This window comes from Necator americanus, chromosome III (genome assembly GCF_031761385.1).
Source record: "Necator americanus strain Aroian chromosome III, whole genome shotgun sequence".
Classification (NCBI taxonomy): Eukaryota; Metazoa; Nematoda; class Chromadorea; order Rhabditida; family Ancylostomatidae; genus Necator; species Necator americanus.
In genome coordinates, this window is record NC_087373.1 from 9989627 (window position 1) to 10011372 (window position 21746).

General features: G+C 39.7%; 2 protein-coding genes across 4 annotated transcripts in view; both read left to right on the forward strand.

Moving 5' to 3' along the window:
• Positions 1 to 2054: 2054 nt before the first annotated feature.
• On the forward strand, positions 2055 to 6950 carry RB195_009135 (uncharacterized protein; the record flags this gene model as incomplete). Of its 2 annotated transcripts, none has more annotated exons than XM_064195981.1 (3): positions 2055 to 2141; positions 3549 to 3605; positions 6726 to 6950. In XM_064195981.1, 3 exons carry the CDS (start codon positions 2055 to 2057, stop codon positions 6948 to 6950), a joined length of 369 nt encoding a protein of 122 aa, XP_064047126.1. The 2 variants fall into 2 exon arrangements, with proteins under 2 accessions (XP_064047126.1, XP_064047127.1); XM_064195982.1 differs by having other exon boundaries at positions 2070 to 2141.
• Positions 6951 to 10709: 3759 nt separating this feature from the next.
• RB195_009136 (uncharacterized protein) overlaps positions 10710 to 21746 on the forward strand; it is a gene marked incomplete at both ends in the record, with an annotated part of 34118 nt that continues 23081 nt past the window's right edge. The window contains one exon of one of the 2 annotated variants that reach the window (XM_064195983.1): positions 10710 to 10811. In XM_064195983.1, the coding sequence (XP_064047128.1) occupies positions 10710 to 10811 (102 nt within the window). The remainder of the gene's footprint in view (positions 10812 to 21746) is intronic. The other variant, XM_064195984.1, reaches the window with a different exon arrangement.

A 21746-nucleotide genomic window follows, 5' to 3' on the forward strand; every position in this document is an offset into this window, starting at 1 on the left:
TGTACATAATTCCTTTTATGTTTCCTCCGAAACTATTTCAAATGAAACAACGGTAATCGTCTTTTGAAACAAACAAACAAACAAACAAACAAACAAACAAACACACCAAAATTTTGATCGGAAATTTTTCACAGTTTTGGCGCTACTAGAACTATTAATTACTTCCTTCTGACTCATCCGACCCATTGTGATGCTGAATTCACTTCGACACAGTGCACTCCTCCATTCTCCGCAGCTCATTTGGAATAAATAAGGATTAAAATCTTAGCTCTTTGCTACGTCAACTGGATGACAGTAGGCACTTTGCTTTGCATTGAATTTGACGGTGTTGTGTGAGAAGACCACCTGGAATAGGCTTGCTTTTTGATCTAGAAAATTCGAAGTTCGGCAGATCCCATGGGTTGTGTAGACGTGGAGCAAATTCAACACTTCAACTGCAATCACGAGACGATTCTGCTATTTCCGAGGGGTTGTTGGGCGTGTTCGTCTTGTCGCAGTCCCTGTCTCGCGCTTCTGGCGTCTGTTGCTTCCCGAACAATTCCGCCGATATAAGAAAGCATGAATAAAGATGAAAATGAATGAAAATGACACAGAAAAAAAAATGGATAGGAAGCAACTTTATCATCTTTGTGAACAATAGCTTCGCAAGACGTTCGATTCGAAAATTCCGCTTTCTGCGCACCAGTAAGCAGGATATATCCATAATGACTGAAAGGTGATGTTTTTCGGGTAGGGAGGGTATTGTGTAGGAAATATAGTGTGAAAGTAATGTGAGGAGAGCTCGGCGCGGTATATGCAGGTTGAACTGCCACTCCAGATAAAGGTTTTGGCCATTTTTCCACTTTTTTTTTTAAATTAAAGTGTATCTCTAATTTTATTGGGTGAAGAAATAAGTATGTTCAGCAGAGACCATGCAAAAATCAATAGCATATTTTGTGATATTTTTGTTTTTGATTCTAAACTTCCGAAAAGGTGTGCATGTGAAATTTGTTGGGAATTCGAGAAAAAGGAGAGAAATTAGGAAAGGACAGTTATTAGGCGGAGGTGATGACCTCCAACATCATATTCGTTGTTGATGACAGTTCTTTTTTTTTGTTTAGCTCTCAATCGATCCTGGTGGTAATTTTGACTTGTGGACCATATCCTTGGATTTTTAGACAACAGTGTGGCGCATTTCAGAATAAAAAAAATCTTTCTTCAGATGGATCGCTTACATTTACGTCTGAGAAGTTTGAAATTACTACAAGAACCTATGTAGTTATAGTAAGCTGAGTTGAGCAAATATAATAGCACTTTTTTGTATTCCATCGGAACAAGGATTTCTAACGTCTTGTACGCTCGAATTAATTCTTCGAAAGTTCTAGAAATCCAACGACGGCACGTCGAATCGATTGCATTGGAGTGATTTTGGCCGGAAAGATTTTGTTGAGAACACCTATGTCAACACAAGATACGTGACCTCATATTTTTCCCAAGAAAATCAGGAAAAACATCGCAATACTTTTGTTCAGGCTCTTGACACACAACAAACACTGTTCCAATATTGGAGTTTTCCTTATTCTACGCAAAAAAGATAGTCTTTTCCTCGACTTCAATTTCGTGTATGTTTTGATTTGATCGGATCAGAGTTCGTGAAAAGCTCCTTCACGAAAATACGAAAAACGGATTGTAATGTTTACAATTCACTAATACTAATTTTGGAACCACTCTTTGAATTCCGTGAGCTCCTGTGGAAGCTAAAAATTCCATTTGATTGATCCACCACTTGGAGGATCTCAGTTGCTTCACGTCAACTCAAACAAATCTCGAGGAAATTCCGAGCCGAACAGGACTATCGACGGAGACTTTTTCGACGATCCAGCGATCTGCCGCCAGAACGCGTTGAGCACTCGGCGAATCGTCGTTTTCCTGTAGAACCAAAGCGTTTGCTTCACGTATATTTTTCGAAAATTGTTCCTTAGGATTTCTTTCGCTTTTTCATCGCTTGCACTTATATTTTTCGAATAGTTTTCCAGAATTGTAACTCTTAGTGTTGTTCCTCGAAGAAATCCAAAATGATGCATTGGGAGATGACCAGAACGCAAGGTTCTGTCTATATGGAATCGTCCAGGCAAATTGATGATCTGTATCCAGACTATCAGGTATGTACTGTGTTCTGATAGAAAGCTGTTGTACAGGCAAATCAAAATAATATATATATAATATAATATAAAGGATAAATATAAAAAAATAAAATAAAATATATGAGGAGCGCTCTTTTTTGCTCGATTTCAAAGCACTCCTAAACACCCACAACTGTAGACGTTAGCCTAATTTTACAAAATTTAGCTCAGTCGCGAAAATACAGAAAATATTGTAAATTTTCGACATAGCGGAACTCAACCTATTTAGACCTAACTGAAAATGTTAAAATGCGAAATAGAGATTTCAGGTAAAATTATGTTTCAGGAAAATTTATGTTTTCAATGAAGACTAAAGATAGCGTGAAAGCGCATTCGACAGAGTTTTCGAATCAGCGGCTATTTTGTATCTCGTTACGGGTGCAGAATGATTCCATAAATTTTCGGAGTCAGTTATGATTCGATATTCAGATGAAATAGATTAAAATTGAGTTTGCGTTTGAGTGCTTCAGAGTGCACCTCTGCGTAAAAGAAAAAAAAAAGGTCGGTATTGAAGAATGACAGATACTACAGCCGAGCTGTGTATGCCGTTACACCACAGACATCCCTAATATTCAGATGTAGATACCCGTTAAATCATGGATCATCCTCGTTTTCAAAACCGAATTGCCTCCCTATGCACGAATGTTTGTTGTTGATTGAGTTATTTGATTGTCCTACAAATAATGTAGTATTTGTAACATCCTCTATTTTGTAAAATTAGGTTGGACAAAAGTTTTAGGTTCAGGATATGCTCATTTTTAACTTCTGTAATCCTTTCCATCTTTCTGGTAGAGCTTCAATTCTTCTTTTCCAGGATTTGGTTGTCTTTCACAAGAAGTACTCCCTTTAAGCGTCGTTTTTGTTTTATTATTTCACTACTTCTTTTAATTTCACCATCAAAACTGGATTGTAGTCGAGTCAAAACGACATGAAGCACCGCGCAGTTACGTAAGTGGCTGCGCTCGAAGCGGCGCGGTAGACGTAGCGATCGGTATCGACGTAGGACCAACACGAACTGCCACGACGAATGACGAATGAATTAGGAGTTCCCAATCGATAGTAACCGCGCCACTACCGCACAGCTTTGAGCGCAGCCGCTTACGCAGCTGCACCGTACATCAATCGTTTTGACCCGACTATTTTTATGGCAGAACTCAAAAAAAAAAACTTTTTCGGTGAAGTGCGGTCCGCACCAGAGCTGTCCCCATATCTATTGTTCCTCAACTGCTCGTATAACAATGGCCGCGTCAATCGATATGGCCAGTAGACGGTAGGGGTTGTAAAGAGCAGAAGTGCAGAGCAAATGTTCCAGTTGACGAACTCATGGGTTAAGAACTCTGGTATGTATTGTTCAGAATTTTATACGCTTAATTTTTTCCATTGCAGGCATTGCGTGTCACTGGTGGTAGTGGTTTCAATGTGGACGGTCAGCAGGAATCGAATGTGAGTTAACCAAATAGGACCTGATCATAATCCGATGCTTCCGAGGATTTCAGAGTGTAACGCTTCGTGGTTTTTTTCCCCTCGTGAGCTCAGTTCCTTGAAGTCGAGTTCATATCAAGCAGTAAATAGAAGTTTAAAAACTAGAACGAATTTTAAAAAGTTCGAATTATGTTTATAAAGACATCACATCATTAAAGATATCACTATCATTATTCTTGAGCTTGAATTATCCGTCTCTTATTATTTATTTACTCATTTATTAATTTTATTTCATTTCCAGTTATTCATTTATACATTTTTTTAACTGACGTCAATCAAAGACACTTGATTAGCTCTTGACTTTTTTAGAGTTTCCCTCTCAACGAAGTCGTTCCTTCATTTTTTCTTATCTGCAGTAAAAATATTTCTTGTAGGTTATCACTTGGCATCTTTAGGGAAACCGGGCTCAAGTTTAAAAATGCATTTTGCGAGGTTCAGATCGTTGAGTCATATCCAGTTGAGAACACAGCCGGTACATCCGCACTGTGATGACATCAGCCGAGCCGATGTTGACAGTCTCGTGGATGTTAGGTCCTCGGGACCGTCAACAATACAAATATTAATGGAGCGCTTGGCATTGATCAATCCGGATGGGATGCCCTGGAAGCGTTCGGCTTCGATTCAGAATCGTATGAAGTTTATGAAGGGTTGTGCAGCTTCTAGACTAGCTACTTAACGACTAGCAATGGTTTGCCGACCTGTACAGTGTCAAAGTATCAGTCAGTACCATGGATTATTCCAACCACGCAAGATTCTTTTTCTGGTTACACATACATCACTGAATAAGACATTATTTCACCCAAAATGAAGGATTTGTTTAAAGTTTTAAATTTTCTCGAAAAAAAAGAATAATTAAAAAAATAAATGCTATTTCTTTTGAGTCCACATGATTCTTTTTCGAACATTTTTAAAATGATTGCAGCTAAACGAATGAGATTTTTATTTCAAAGAAGAAATAAGCAGGGCGGATCCACAAATTTTTCATTGACAAATCCACAAACTCGAACAAATTCAGCACGTTTTTCTGGGCTTTTCTCCTAGCGAAAAATAATTAAAATAATCAGGCAAGTAACTAAAAATTAATTAGCTAATTAAAAGCTAAGTAGCTGGTCATTAAGCTAACTTGGTAGATGTGCGCGTTAAGAGGCATCGAGCGAATGAACGAGATGTCGGCAAACACATCAGCAATTGAGTGCTGCCCTACAAAACGATAATATCGTTTCATTGATCAGATTGATTGATGTACATAATTCGTAAATTTTGCAGCGAAAACATGAAATCCTTGTACAAATCCAGAAGTCACATATGTCAAGAACACCAGCCCGATCAGTTTAGACGTTAGAGACAGTTGCAACGTCGGGTGGATTGATCACTCTGGTGCTCCTGATCTATTTGACTTCTGAACCTCTAAGGAAAGAATCAAGTTTTTACTGATGTGATGCCTGCAAATTGCGTACCGACCTTTATGGATTGTTGAAAAAATCCAAAACCAAGTTTTTTACCGGTACTCATCAACGAGTATTTTCAATGACATTTTAAAACTAATTCTTGCATTAAATTATGGCTGTAACAAAACCGAGGAATCTCAAGGGTTAGCACGTTCACTTTATAATGAAAAAGAGTGAATCTTCCCAGGAATTAGAGGAATTATTCGTGTGACATTTGTTGCCAGAGATTCCATTTCCGTCTACGCTAACTTTAACTCATAAGGGAATTGACTCTGGCAAGTGCTAGACAACAACAACTGCTTGCAATGTCTGGTAATCTTGCACCCCATAACAGTGCGAACTATGTAGCTCATATGCTCCCTAGGCATAAACTCGATGCCTTATCGCGTTTAGTGCAACTAGGACCGCCGCATGCATATAACAACCAGTCTTGTGCATGCGGCAACTCTGATGCACTCATAAAATGGATATCCGGAAATCTAGAGCTGTCCGGGACATCGTATTTGACTCCACCCTACTTCCCTTTACTTACTTCACCCCCTACTTCTTCTCGGTTTATGGTGCGGTTTTAGGAAAGGAGTCATGGGTGTTTAACATAAGCTCGCAGACGTGGCACGTCTGAAAAATGCCGAATGGACGCTGGTTCTTTCACTAAGTCTGCAAAGGATGCTGCGAAGAAAATCCTCGCTGTTTAGACGTCAAGGAAGTAGTTCGTTTTATGTCTGCGCAGATTACGTATTTAGTACGTCTGCGAAGACTAGATAGACGTGCAATTCTGGATGTGTAGACGTGCAATTCTGGATGTGTCACCTGCACGACTAGTGATCTCAGCAAGAAGAACCGTTTGAGAAAGAAGTTGTGTCGTGAGCTGAAACGTGGTCATGGGAACGGTTGAACACTCAGAAAGAAAGATTTTGAAAAGATGGGGGAGGGCAAGAACCCAAAAAAGCCTGTACTTTGCTAAGACAGTATAGCGGCAGCATGGAGACGTGATTGTCTGTCCTCAGCACTGCCGACGAAGTCGCTGTCGGGGAGGCATCTCCTCCCCACTAAAGGGAACATTTCAACCCCTTGCTGCACCAAAGAACATCGTCTGTCCCCGAACTCCGACATGACCCCCAACGACCGACATTCTATACGGAGTTGGAGGTTCTGGTCTGTATCCAAAAAATGGAGAGCGGAGAATTTGGCAGAGGTGATGAAATTAGGGCAGATTTGCTGAAGTCTCTTCCTGCTTTTAGGACTTGTGCATCGACGAAAATCATCCGTTCGTTGCGGATTAAAAAAAGAGGATTCCCGAGCGGTCGGAATACGCTATCAAAATTTCTTTCCACAAAAGGTTGTCCGTCACGGAACAGAGGAATTACCGAGGAATATCACTGCTGCTATTGTACAAGGTTTTGAAGCGGATCATTCTGCAACGGCTGGTTAAACATCGCAAAGAAAGCATCCGAGACGAGACGATAAAATTCCAGGAAAATTAGTACGCTTAATTAACGAAATCAATGGAAGAACAACTGCTGCAGTTCGAACCCCAGCCAGATATACAGCACCGTTTAAAGTGGAAACGTGAGTAAGAAAAGGAGCTATAGAAAGACCGTTCCCGTTCAACTCTGCCATCGATGATATCAAGCGAAGAACAGTCGATCATTGTCCTGCTGACATCGTCTTAGCACCATCAGTGTGCTCTTTGACTGATCTCGAGTACGCCGACGACGCTGTTATGTCCGCGGAAAGTAGTACGAAACTTCAACATGGAGACACGGACTACGTCTACTTCCTGATGAATGCAAGATGTGGGTCTCTTCTAAATCCTCGGCCGGGATCAGAGTCTACGGACAACCCATTGAACTTGTAGACGAGCTCTGTTATTTGGGTTACATGCTGAGAACCGAGGCAGCTACGAGAGAGATATTTAGCGAAGATGCGGTAAGGCCATTTCTGCATTTAAAGGCCCGGAAGATGCGGCGCATGCACAAAGGCTGGCGCGCTCCAGTCAAACTTCTTGTAGGAAATAGGGCGCCGGAACGTCCGAAGCCGTATCTTTCGGGCCGTTTTTTACGGTAATTAGGAAGGAATGGACGGAATCATCCACCTCTCCATAATCTACGACCCCGTATAGGAACTCTCCACCTGAAATCAGTACCACCTCAGTTTCGTGGGGCGACGCCTTTAATTCCTTAACGAAATGTGGTCGATTCCCATCACCAACGAAGTCAAAATGGGAGAAATGTGAGTTTACCTATCCGCAATTCGCTCTATCATGATGTACGGATCGGAGACTTGGGAAGCACCGTCTATGGTGATGGAGAGGATTGATCTGATTGCATGGAAGAGAAGCTGATTGGATGACTGTTAGGCCACTTTTGGTTGATGGTGTGGTATTACGAAGAACTTTACTCGAAAGTAGATATGGTGTACCGCGGATTAAACGTGGAAGATATCAGCATCCTGCCCGTCCTTCTGAAATAGTCACAGAAAATTGTCTTTGCTTCTTTGATTACATTCTAAGGAGACCATCTAATCGTCTCGTTCACGTTGTTCTGAGGATGCTCCCGGACACAAACTGGAAAAGGCGCCTCCTGATTGTTAAACAAAGTTTTGGACGGAGGTTGTAAAGGAAGAAGATTTGAGGACACTTGGCGCTGTTTAGTCGAGAGGTAACTTTTCGCAGAATATGGAATAGCGACGGATGGATAGAATTTTTCTGAGCTCTAGCTGAGGATCGAACAGAATGGGTTCGGATATGTAGGAAGACAATAAAGCTCGCGCGAATGCGTACAGCAGTAAATCCATTCGCCTTACAAGTCAAGTCAGTAAGTCAAAATTTGTGCGATGACTTTGAAGAACTCGATGGACCTTCCATGACTAATCCAAAGTCGTAGGAAATATCGAAATAGTTGTAAACATTATGAAATACAAAATTCACGTGAATGGTGCAGACTGTTAGCAGAAATATTTGTGCAAACAAACGAATGAATGTATGTCATTGTGTTTGCACTAATACGATGGGGATGTGGTGCACACATTATGAAAAATGAGAACGTGGATAATAGATCTGCATAGTGCGGATAAATCGGATCACGGAACAGTATTACGGTTTTGTTTTTCAGGACTATGAGAGAATACATTCTGTTTACATTTCTCATTCATTCTTTCCCTTACAAATCAATGAAATCAATCAATATAATCTATCCACTTGTTCTTACCTATACGTTAATTCACCTACTTACGTCAATCTATCCACTTGTTCTGCTCAAAGTTACACAACTACATCCAGAACAAGCAGAAAATTTAGGGAATTGTGCTGAAAAGAAGATAAAAATAAAAATAAAAATAAACAAAACATGGAATGGAGGAAAGTGACGTCTTTTTTACTATAAATTTTTCGGATTATAGTATGATAAATACCATCAATTACTCTAGAGAGGAATTGGAACATGTTCTGTTTGGGAAGTTGGATATCTTTCTAATGCAGAAGACATAAAATCATCATTTTGGGAAAATATTTCGATGTCGTGGCCTGCAGCTACAAATTTCTAGATTTTTACCGCTTTTACCGAGTTTTTCAAAGAAAAGTTGCATTCATATTCGAAAAAAAAAGCCTGGAAAGCTTGAAAAGCTTGAAAAGCTGAAAAATTTGGGTTCAGTTTAGTTTGAATTTTTGTATTTTAAAAAACCCTGAGAAACTTTTTGTATTGCCGTAGACTTCCCTTTACGTTATTTTCAACTTTAGTGTGCATTTTGCTTGCAGAATTTGTTCTCCCATCCTTCAATGTGTGAAGTTCTACTTTTACTTTTATAACTCCTACACTGTTATATTCGATTCTCGTCTGAGAACAGAAAAAAAAACACATCCCATTAGATTTGAGAACGTGTCCGCGAATGTGCTCACTTTTAATCAGTCAACCTGAACTAATGTGACAACAAGCATAGATGTGGAGGTGTGTGTGTGAGTGCTAATGGAATATGAGGCATTTCCCGAAAACTGGTCCCGAAAACCGAAAGAAACTCAGAACTTCACGGCGCACATGGAAAAATATTGAAAAGAAATACATCGCTGGCCATCTAACCATTAAGCATTGAGTCATCAGAGCTTATAAGGGCAAATTTTCCCAGAGAAGAAAAAAATCGAAACTAATCGATGAGCAGGCTATGAAAAGTCGTAACTGTGAGAGGGAAGTCTCCGAAATTCTAATCCTAAAATTGTCCCAATCACAAGAATTTCGCCCTATTGTCCCGATATTTATCGAACTACACGAAAAACAAGGGCATTGTGTCTCTTCCCGTAAACACGCCAATCGAACGCATAATTTGACGCTGAGACCGTATTTGGAAAAATTCCCCGAGCAAACATTCTTAGGAGCGCTGGGATTATGTGCTGGGCCACGCCCATCCCATTTTATACTGTTCATTCGTTTCGATTCCTGGGAATAAAATAGTCAACAGTCATAACATTACATATTTGTCCCACTGTACGAGTTTTTGTACGAGTTCTCCCCCAGTAACCACTTTCCTAACCAAATTCAAAGCAATCTTTTTTTTTTTGATAGGAACTGTGAGAAGTTGCACTTTTTACTTTATTCATATTATATTATATTATTATTGTTTATTGTTATTATTACATAGAAATATTTTATTTTTATTTATTAGTTTATTATTAGTTGGGTTTAGTTTTGCGTTATTTACCACGAATTGCAGACGCTTAGAGTGGTGAAATTTTGAATTATTCGATTCCCATTCGATTTTCGCATTATTGATCCAGTGATTCATTGTCTATCTTATCTTGTTTGGTTGGATATTTAATCTCATGAGTCGATGGATCACTTGAAAAGGATCGATGGAACCATCGCGTACGTTCTCGCACCAAAGGAAGAATCCAAGCTTTTCTTGGATTTACACGGCAAGGTCCCGTGGCGCCCTTCTTCGGAAAACCAGTAGCAAGGAAGTGCACGCTTCTCCGGGTGCGCGGGTGGAAGTAGTTTCTGTTTCTGTGTGATCGGTTGAGCTGCTGGTGCTATGTGAAACTGGTTTCCTATGAGTGAGTATCGCTGTATGTAGTGAATGTGAGGTGGAGAGCGAGGACAAATTCAGAGTGACGAAATGGTGGTTAATCATTGATTTCTCCGTCATATATATGTATGTATGTGGTGTGTATTTTTGTGCCGATTCAGGCCAGAATTCACCTCCCCGTCATCTGCGCTCAAATCCAGATCCGGATCCGGAGATCCGCTTAAATTCATCATTCAATTCTTCCACTCTAGAAACTCTTCTCGTGTTTCATGTTCGTTTCTAGCGTTTTTTTCCTCGTCAACGAACAATTTCACATCCGAATATCCCGTTTTAATGAATAGTTTTGCATAGAAAATCTCCTTTTGTTTCATCTCCTATGTCAACAGTAACACTCTCTCTTTCGAAAGCAATCTTCCTTCGGGAACACTTCGGGATTTTTTGGCAATTCAAACGAAACCAGTTTTCCATTACACCCCCTGCCCAACAATCCTATTCTAAAGCGTTCCGCAAAGAAAAAAAAAACGGTACAAGTCAGAAAGTCATCCAACCATAAAACTTTGCCCCATCTGCTTTGCTCACGCCTTTCATCAACGCTACATCGACCATGTACCATACTATGGATCGTTGGAGGACGTCCGGTGTACGTGGGGTTACATTTCCTGACTATCAATTCCCGAAACGTCCACCATCACGTAAATCATCACAGGTATTGTTTCGAGGAATTTTACAAATGAAACGAATATTTTTGAAATTTTTAAAAATTTCTCAGGAAATTCTCGATTAACAGCTAATGTGATCGTTGCTGATTGGTTGATGGTTAATTAATTATGGGATTATTTTCTGCAGAAAATAACAGCTCAGCTGAATTACCTTATCGCCGTTTTTTTCAATATTTTCTATTTTTGACTTTTTTACCAAGAGAAGTTCGATTCCTAAGAAATTTATCTTTTTATGGGATCTTTAGCTTTAAAAATTGGAATTGCTGCCAAATGTCTCAAGAACCTCCTAAGTATGCTCTTTTCTCATTGAATTTCCGTAAAATTTTCCAGAAAATTGTTCCTTACTCAATAGAATCAATTGGGATTTTGAATTTACAAAATTTCGAACGTGTTCGGTTTTCCTGAAATTGCAGGAAATCTCAGGAATGATTAGGAGCGCGAAAAACGAACAACTCAACGCAATCCTCGCATTATTTGGTTTTTGGGCGGCGCTAACGATTGAATGTAACCAAACAGAGACATTGAACACTGTGGCGCACATAATTTCTTTCTTATGGATTTTTTTCTGGACGAACTGGACGGATGCCGTTCTCGATTTAGGACTAGTCCTAGACCAACATTTTTTCGCGAAGTCCAAAGGTCAAGGTCAATTTTAAACGCTTCCAATGGTTTGATGTTTGATTGGAGCGAAGTGTTAGAGAAGAGATTTAGAAAAATTCGATAGGGAATTGTTTAGAGGAATTTCTTTTATCTTTACTTCATTGATATTGATTTGGCTGATCCAGTAATGACAGGAAGAAAGCATTAAGTATTCCATTAGCAGCAAAAACGTAAATATTGCACGGAAATTTGCTCATTTTTCCCTACATTTTCTGATTCTACCGTAATTTGATCCATTATATCTTCCACGTGATACTTCTACCACTCTCTTTTATTCGCCCTCATTGCATGGCTGCGGATTAAAGCAGTCATTGAAAGTGCACTTTTCTGTCGGATCCTCCAAATCGATCGTTTATAAAAATTGATTTTCAAATAAAAATTCCATCGTCGAACTATTAGTTTTTATTTATTGCACGATAAATAGACATTATTTCAATGGAAAGATTATTGAATAGACAAAAAAAAAGAGAATAAGCATGAAATTTTGCATTTCCTCTTTTTTTTTGTTTCTATGTAGAGGACAATTCATTCTGAAATCTTCTGAAATTTTTTAAATTCTGCTGTTAAACCAGCTATTATTCCGTCAAGATAATAACAATTACTAATAATTAAATAAAATAAACAATAATAAATTAAATAAATAAAAAAACTAATTAACTTCTGTGATAGGATAAAAATAACCGAAATGACTTTTAGAAAACAGTGAAAGTAATTCTCATGAGATCATCCCCCATCAATCAAATATCTGATTCTTTGTAGCAAAACAAAAGACGGATTCTTGATCTATATCTAATTTCGGATAAAGTACCACAAAGAAAAAATTTTTAACGATTAAAATTCGGCGAGTAAGTGTAAAAAGTCTATTTCGAATCTCCATTAGTTGCACTTTTTTTCTCGCTTTCTCTGTATTTTCATTGATTTATAATTTGCGTCTTTTATAACTTTGTTTTAATAGAGCCTCGCTTAAGGGATCAAATAAATAGAAAATAAAAAAAGAGCACTTCAATTTGTAGACCTTATAAACACCGTCATCACAAAATTGACGATTTTGGGATCCTACCGGTAGGCAGAGGTAGGGTAGTTCACCGAAGCCGGACTTGAGACTTTTTATTGTGCTCGCTTCGCTCCTCTCAGTGAATAACGAAAATTTAAAGTAGTTGAATCTTCTGTAAAATTATGTTTCGATCTTCACAACACCCATTTTTCGTCCGTGGTGGGTGTGGCGCAGTCGGTTAGAGGTCCGTTGTAGCCACACGCTCGAGGGTTCGAATCCGCCCTAGCGTTTACCAAGCCTTTCATCCCTCCGGGGTCGATAAATTGGTACCAGACGTGTCTGGGAGGATAAAAACACTGACTTGATCATCGGCTGGCCCCCGCTAGTCATTGTTTGGGTCAACACGCGTTCCAAAACCTCATCGATTACGAATTCCAGTAAAACGCGTTGGCGCATCCCAAGTGGATTGATACGCCAGTGACTTTATCCTTTATCCGTTATTTTTCGTTCTTTTCTTTTAGAAATTTAAGCATCGAAAGATTTCCTGGTTTTCATTTTAGAATGCGATCCAGTTTCCCAGAAAACGACATGTGACACTTTGTTGTGTGAGCTGCATTTCCCCAACGGTGACACTTATTAAGCGAGAAAAACTCAAAAAAAAAACTGCTATAGATGCATTGTGGAATCCACTCGTTCTGTTCCCCATAACCAGTTGCATCATTGAGGACGTGGGACACATGAAACTCACTAAAACTTTCACACTTCATATTTCGCCTTTCTTTTTGTGATTTTTGGATTATTAGGAGGATTAAGGCGTTCACGTTCATATCCGTGAACTTCGCTCCCAGCTATTCGTTAAAGCCATCACCCAACGAATCTGAGGTGGTACGGATTTCCGGTGGAGTATTCGTATACGGGATGGGAGATTATGGGGAGAAGGGTGATCGCGTCCATTTCTTCCTAACTGCCGTAAAAAAACGGCCCGGAAGATACGTCTTCGGGCGTTCTGGTGCACTATTTTCTACAAGGAGGCCAGCCTTGTGCACGCGCCGCATCTTTTGGGCCGTTTTTTACGGCAATTACGAAGAAACCTTTAAGAGATTCAAAGATTCCAGATTGTCAATATCCTATGAAACGCTGTTTTTAAGCTTCACTTTCAGTATCCGTGATACTCCTAATCCCCATCCACACTGTTTATTTGACTCTATTTCCTTCACTAACAAAGAGTCATCGTCAAAAAGAACAAAAAGAAACTATTTCTGGATTTTTTCTTCGTATTTACATATGACATTGCGTTTTGACATTTTATTTATGATTCAGTTTTCTTACAATCGCACCGGAAGAGTATATTGAGTCACGGATAGGTGAATTCTGAATCGGGAGCTGAACTGAAGGTCAGTCGAAATTGGGATGGGCAAGGACCTCTTAATGGAGTTTTTAAGTGCGAAACAGATAAAACGAGGTTGTGAGAACGTTCTGCTATTATAAAAGTTCCAGTAAAGTTATGGAATTCATTGCTGAATGCACATTTTTCGCGTTATTCCTGATATTCCTATTGCGGAGCGCAGAAATAGCAGGTTTTCGCAATAACAACAATGAGGATTATGAGAAATGAGAAACAAGCAGATTTTGTTTTTTTTTGTTTCTTTTTTTTGTTGTTTTTTTTAGTGGTGTTTACCTCAATTTGAAAAATAAAAGGGGTATAGAATACCAGATTTATTTATAATCGTCCTAATAAGCAAGTAAGACGTTATGGTGGTGATTTTACAGCGATCACAATAATTATTTTGTAATAGATCGCCAATGAAAATGCTGAATTCTTTATTTTTTTCTATGGGACAAAAATGTCGCTAATACTAGATCTAGGGACTAGGTGAAGTTTAGAAAAAAAATCCAGAACTTGCACAATAACAATAAATTTAGGGAAAAATTCAGATTCACCAGTTTATTTGAGTAGTTTGGTCGTAAATTTTCGAATCTAGACCCCATATTTTCAAGGTATATGGTAATTTAACTAGTATCAATTCAAGTTTTATGAGCTAAAATTGAGTACATGAAAAATCTACCGTATGCCAAGCAAATAATTTCGATCATAGTGGCGAACAACGGGCGTATTTCCGCCGTCGCCGTCGCCTGACTCAACACAGACGAGAATTTCCCGATTCCATCTCTTTGTCATTGGGACATAGCACATGTAGTACGTTTCTGCTCGTAAACATCACTTCCAGTCATTTTAACTTGGTAGAATTTTGGTTCTTTTTTTCTGGATGAGGCAAAGGACATATAAGTTCATCTATGAATATTGATTACTTCGATTGATCGCGAATTTTTCTTCTTCTAATTATTCATAGATGGACTTATATGTTTTCTAACAGAGAAAAGAACTGTGTTGATGATCCACGCAGTTTTATTTTACTTGAATCCCTGGTTATTTTCTCTCCAATTTTCCACCTTACTTTCTTTTTTCCTCCCGTTCGTGACTGACGAAATTGTTCGCTGAGTAGCAGCGTATCGCTAAGCTTCTTAGCGATTGCAAAATTTGCAGACATCTTTCAGAAAAAATTCTAAAATCGATAGGTAAATACAAGATCAGCTCGCAATCCTTCGTTTTGTAGCTGACCTGAACTGACATAAAATTCGTTGCGCTTTTTCCCAGCAGAATTTTTAAATCTTTCGAACTTTTGCTCGCATTTATATGACACGATTTCGAGGAGTCGGAAAAAAAAGCGCTGAGTCATGAATCAACTGGTTGTCAAACATAATAACGTGTAAACTTCCATAATCTTCTGCACGGGACACACCCTAAACTTCTTCTTGTGAAGAATTTTATTAAATTCTCAGAGTTTCTTCGTAATGAACCTAGAACGACACGGAGACTCGCCACAGAGAAAGGAGGAGATTGATGGGTTATGGGTAGCAAGGCAAAAAAAGCCTCGAACAATTTTCAGGCCTTTTGATAAAGACGAAAGACGTTGTCGAAACGTCAGGTCATAAATAAAGTTTTACCAGAACCTCGTTGGGGAACAAGAAAATATAAATCTTATCTAATTGTTATTGCGGGGCTCTTTGTACGCATTTTCTGTTGTCACCAGGTGGAAAAAAAGACCGAGAAATGGGAGAATTGGGAGAAGAGAACAGTTGAATGATTTGATGCCATGATATCATTTGACTATGTATATTTTTACCTACACTATTCAAGTTATTATGTTACTGTACTCTGTATTTACGGTCATTTTTATGTAGTATGCGTAAAGGGGTGCGGCAGTGAGAGTAATGTATCGATGAATCACTGTAAGAATAAGTAAATGGTACGTGTTCTCCACTTTCGAAGCAAACGTGGAACTGAGCAAGTACAGCACCTTCGGTAAGAGGTTCGGCTGTGACTGCACGATCAGTTGTTCGGAACCGCGCAATGTCAACTAAACCCTTCATTCTTCCGGAGTCTGGAGATAAATTGTTATTATGATTGTGTTGGATGATCAAGATATTTACTTGACCGATCGGTTCTCCACAGTAGATCACCACCTAGAACACATAAATAATAATAGTGCGATTTTAAAGGCATCAATCCTCAAATCCATATATGGTATGGATTTCCGATGGACAAACTCTGTACGGGGTCGTGGATTCCGGGATCAGGGGGTTTTGCTCATCTCTCCCTAATCGTAGTTTAAAAAAAAAACGGCGTTAAAGACTCCGTTTTTTCACGACGATTTCAGTTGCAGCGCTCCGCGCCAGTACACGCGCCGCATCCATCTGCGCAGCGGTCGAAAGTCAGAGGATCCTCCTCGGCTGCCTATTCAAGAGAATCCTATGAATAGGTTGCTGAGCGGATCAGAACGCATACATAGAGAAGCGTTCTAACGTTTCGCATAGGAACTAAAACGAAATTTATTACGGCTAACGTTTCGGCGTTGTCGCCTTCGTCAGAGCCTCAGTAGCCGCGTTGCCGTGATGTTAGCGGATATCCGCGTGGCGCAATCGCTCCGCTCTGCTCCATCTCTGCTTTTGTTAGCAATCTTGGCTGTTGCTTAAATTCGACTATCAACAAGTTGCAATCTTTATGCCAAGATTCAAAGAAAGTCGAACTTTCGCACTTCTGAAACTAAAACGGTTCACACGTCGTTATTTAGGACGATCAGGGAGAGGGAGAGAACCACCCTTGATCCCCCCATCTACAACTCCGTCTCTGCTTCTCCCGCGGATTCCCTCACCACTTCAGATTCGTGGTATGCCACCTTTAAGAGATCCTTCTGAAATGGATACCGAGCCCATATTCAATATAATTGTATTTGAGGGGGGAAATCTTTTGAAAGTGAAACCATCAGATTTATCCTCCTCACAATAAATATACTGACTTCCTTTCCCAAGCGCGCCATTATTTGATGGTTGATTTGCTGACGTGACGGACTTGGTGCATTGAAAAGAATTTTTTTTTAAGTTTTTTTTTTATTCGCAGAAGAATTCCTGCGCATCTTCATTATTCCCCCAGAGCGCGTTTATCCAGTTGGATAAAGGATTTTGGATACGTGCATAGATCGTGGATGTTTCACGAACAATCGGGTGGAGTAAAATTCTAAAAATAAGAATAGAGGCTAAAAATTGAAATGGTACGGATCGTTCCGCTTCTTCTCTTACAATGTGTATTCAGAATTGATCTTTCAAAAAATTCCTTCTTCTAAAAAGTTTTTTGTTCATTCTAGATGTTTTTTCTGTGTTCTACTGCAATTACTCAAGTGTCTCCTTTCACTTGACAATCACTGAAGAATTTTGATTGTGCACTACTTTCTTAAGCTGAACCAAGATTGTTATTGATCTTTATTCTGGCTAACGTTTCGGCGTCGTCGCCTTCTTCAGAGCCTGGAAAAATCAAAGACACGTGTAATCTACTCTCTCAAACGCCTCGTCATCCCACAAGATATCATTCAGCAAACAGATTACTTAAAAGCAACGTCAGAAAAGCAGACCAGCGCTCACCTTGATAGCCGCGAAATCGTGATGTTAGCGGACCACCAGTTGTGAGAGTTGCGCCGCTAGTATTAACTAGTAACGATGCCCCCGCCTCTGACCCCGTAGGTCAAAACCCGCAAAGGTCCTGATATGGCGCCAGCTCGTTGGTCACAGCGATGCATTCTTCTTTACGATTCATGATCGGACTTTTGGCCGTGATATAAAACGCTTCCAATGTTTTTCGCGGTAGAACGTCTGATTCGCGTGCCAAGATAGTGACAGCTATCTTGAAAGGGGTGTTGTCATGACACTGTCTGCGATGAGCACCTAAAAGGGATGATGTTTTTGATTTTACGAGCCCGTCTAGGTGCTCCTTGACGCGGATACATAGTGATCTTCCTGTTTCGCCAATGTACTCAGCCCCACATAACTGACAGGTGATTAGGTAGATAATCCCCGATACCACGCAATCACCCTGCCTCCCGTTTGGACAAACGATGCAATTCGGTGTCTCACAAAGTCTGTCATATGCGCGATTGCGGACTAGCTGCTGCTTCAGGTTTACAGGTGGTCCACTACTCTGACTAAGTCTTGCAAACCCGCCTGTCGTAAGCTTGCTTGCACTGCATTGCTCATGTCATCCGAAATAAAAGGAAGGCAGAAAGGGATCTTTGTTGCTTGTTCTACTCTGTGGCACCGCCGCTCAGTTGCATGGCTCCTATGTGAATGAGAGACCTTTGCTAGGTACCCATTGGACTGAGCAATGCTGTTAGCCATGTTTATGGAGGCAATGCGCCCTTGAGCTTCAGATGAAACCGTTGCCGCTGTCTTAAACATATTTTCAATGACTGACTTTTTGGTTCTCCAGGGGTGCGCCGATTGGTAGTGAATCAGAATGTTTTTACAACTTGGTTTTCGATACCATTTTGTTTTCCAATTTCCCCTACACAAATGAACCTGGACATTGAGAAACGGCAGCCAGTTGTCTTTAGGTTTTTCCCTCGTGAACTTTATGTACTGGGATTGTTTATTTAAGAGATCGAAGCAAGAGTCCATTTCAGCTTGTGTTGGACATACAATGCAACAATCATCTATGTATCGGCAGTACAATAAAGGTTTGCGTTCCAGTAGGGGTTTTTCCACTTTAGACATGAAAGCAACGGCTAATGTAGGCGCAAGTCTTTGTCCCATGGCCAAGCCTCTAATCTGCCTATAGTATTGCCCAGACCAGCGAAATACGGAACATCTCAAACATTCGCTCAGCAGCATCATTATTTGCTGTATCGCAAAACCATACATGTTAAGAGTCCCCTGGTGTTCGAGAAGCAGCTCTGATGTTGTTTGTAGTGCAGCATCGATGGAGACGTTGGTGTAGAGCGAAGTGACATTGAAAGATTCGATGACACAATCCCCATCAAGGCGCTCTTTGCGGAGGTGCTCTATGAACATTTTCACTGAAGAATGTTCTTAAAAAGTTATTGCAGTAATTAACTGGTATTGTGCGGTGATGATTCATTGTTAAGTCCAACCACACATGCGGAGAGGGTGTGAAATCACGGAACAGAAGGCCGGAGAGGGAATCGTTGCATTTTATGTTACTGAGAATAGTTTTCATCCGTTTTTTTTTAAAACATTTTAAAGGCAGCATACCACGAATCTGAGGTAGTGCGGATTTCAGGTGGAGTATTTGTACACGGGATAGGAGATTATGGAGAGGGGTGTAATTCCGTTCATTACTTTCTAATTGCCGTAGAAAACGGCCCGGAAGAAGCGCACGTGCACAAGGCTGGCGCGCTCCAATCCAACTCCTTGTAGAAAAGAGTGCGCCGGAACGCTCGAAGCCGTATCTTCTGGGCCGTTTTCTACGGCAATTAGGAAGAAATGGACGGAATCACCCTTCTCTCAATAATCTACGATCCCGTACACGAACACTCCAGCGGAAATCCGTACTACTCCAGATTCGTGGGGTGATGCCTTTAATGAAAACGGAACCCATAAACATTGGTAGACTAGCGTATTCTTCCACCGCATGTGCTGCTGCTGGTGGCAGGCACTTGTCACTCAGTATACCAGCGAATGGGTGTTGCTGTATGTGGATCACCGCCGACAATACATAGTCGAGTCAAAACGACAGGAATCACGGTGCAGTTGCGTACGCGGTTGCGCTCGAAGCGGCGCGATGGTAGCGTAACGTAACGGAATCGAGGTGGGACCATCGCGAACTGGTAGTAGGGGTCCTCACTCCATCCTAACCGCTTCGAGCGCAGCCGCTTACGTAACTCCAACGTGCTTCATGTCGTTTTGACTCTTCTTTATGCTGTATGGTGGCGACAATTGCTGAGCACTTGAAAAACAGACGTGAGATTGTCCAATGAATCTCTGTTTGGGCTTCTGAAGGCGAAACGTCGGGCTGATAAAGTTCTTATCAAAAAAAAAATCTCGAGGCACACCACTAGTAAACATGAACAATTTCTTTTTTAAATTAAAAAAAAAACTTGCATAAGACGACAAAGTGTCAACGATCTCAACGATTTCCATCAAACTGTTCAATCCATAGCCGTATGCCAACCTTAGGAGCAGGGACCTCTAATAATTGGTTGATATTAATTACAATTAATGTAAATCCAATCGAAAATTTACGGTCTCTACATAGTGCTTCGTTGTGGTTCCGACAGACACCTACACTGGACGTCTTGCACTTCGAGGTGCTTAACTTGGTCCCAGGATAACGAGAAAAAACTCTACTTCCATTTTTTTAGGGTGTACAGACCTTTTGGGAAGTTAGCTGTCTCCTCTTTAAATCTGACTTTCGAGTACTTCAAAGTAATCTTAAGTATCAATTGTCAAGTTAATAACTTCATGTTTTTCTTTTTTTCGACATAAATTTACCCAATTTATACAAAAAAGATTTAGTGGTTAAAAGTTATTACTGAGCCTATTAAAGCATTCGCAATCGTTTCGGGTGATCCGAGAAGAATTCCTGGAAACTGTCTTACTACTTTTACTTGACGTTATTGTTCTTTCTGTATACTTTACTCCGGTCCTTCCGGCAGTCTTTCCAGTCTTGGCAGGCAACAGTAGAAAGTCATTCAGCTATTCATCATTCAGCGCACTTTTGTTTATTAAATTAATTTGTTTATTCTGGCCCATTTTTTATTTTCATAATTTTTCCGTATTTTTTATATTTTCTTTTGTCTTTGCATTTATCATTCGTGCACCAGGAAATGACATATCTTTTTCTTTTTTTCTCTGAATTAGACATTCGGACGTGATCCAACCCTCCATTACTTTATTTGAACTCTGAGTGAACTTGTAATGACGGTCTCAGAGAATAATCGCTGAAAGCAGGGAGAAAAAACTTTTGATTCGATTGTTATTGAGATTTCAAAACTTGACGACGACTCATAGAATGCAAATTCGATGCGAAATTCACAAACAAAACAGTTTTTTCACACCCACAAATCATCGCCTCGTTGACACGAGACGAGGAATGGACGAGTTTTCTGCAACAACGTGTGCCCGTATCGTTCGAAATGACAGGTTCAGGAAAACAATATTTGCAAAAGAACAGAGGAATTGATGGGCGATGTATGTGTGACAATGGCTGTGCCTGCGTTTCGCTCTTTTACGAACACATTCGTTGAATGATGCGAATATATTCGAACGATTTTTCGATTCTTACATTCACACTCTTCGCTGTTAAAGATTGATTCATTGTGATGCACTTGTTTTTTTTTTCCTATGCATGACGTCTTCTGCGACGGCCGCTCCGTCCTCACAATCTTCAAGTCCTCTCTTCGTGAAACTTCGGCATGACGAATTTGATTTATGTTATTTATTTATTAATTATTTGTTTATTATTTATATGTTTCCTCATGTGAACCGCCGCTGTGTTCCAAATCCAAGTCCAACGTCTTCCAAATCGAATGACTTATTACTCCTAAATTATTACTTTTAATTGTAACTAATTCAAAAATTTGAAAAAAAAATTTGAAAAATACTCCTTATCGCTCCTAAATTATGCAGTTTTAGAGTGAAAATACTCTTTTATTCTCAATTTATCTAATTATTTATATCACACCTATCTGTTATATTTTTTCGTTCATATACAATCCTTTCGTCTCAAATCCCTCTGCATTTTTATTTTATTTCTATTTATTGTTTATATTTACTATTATTTATTTATTTTATTTATCTATTTATTTTATCTATTTTATTATTTATTTTATTTTTATATTTTGTTACTATTTTTATGTCGAAAACTTCCAGAAGAAGTTAGCTTTAATTAAGGATAAAAATCATTTGTTTTTAAATTTCT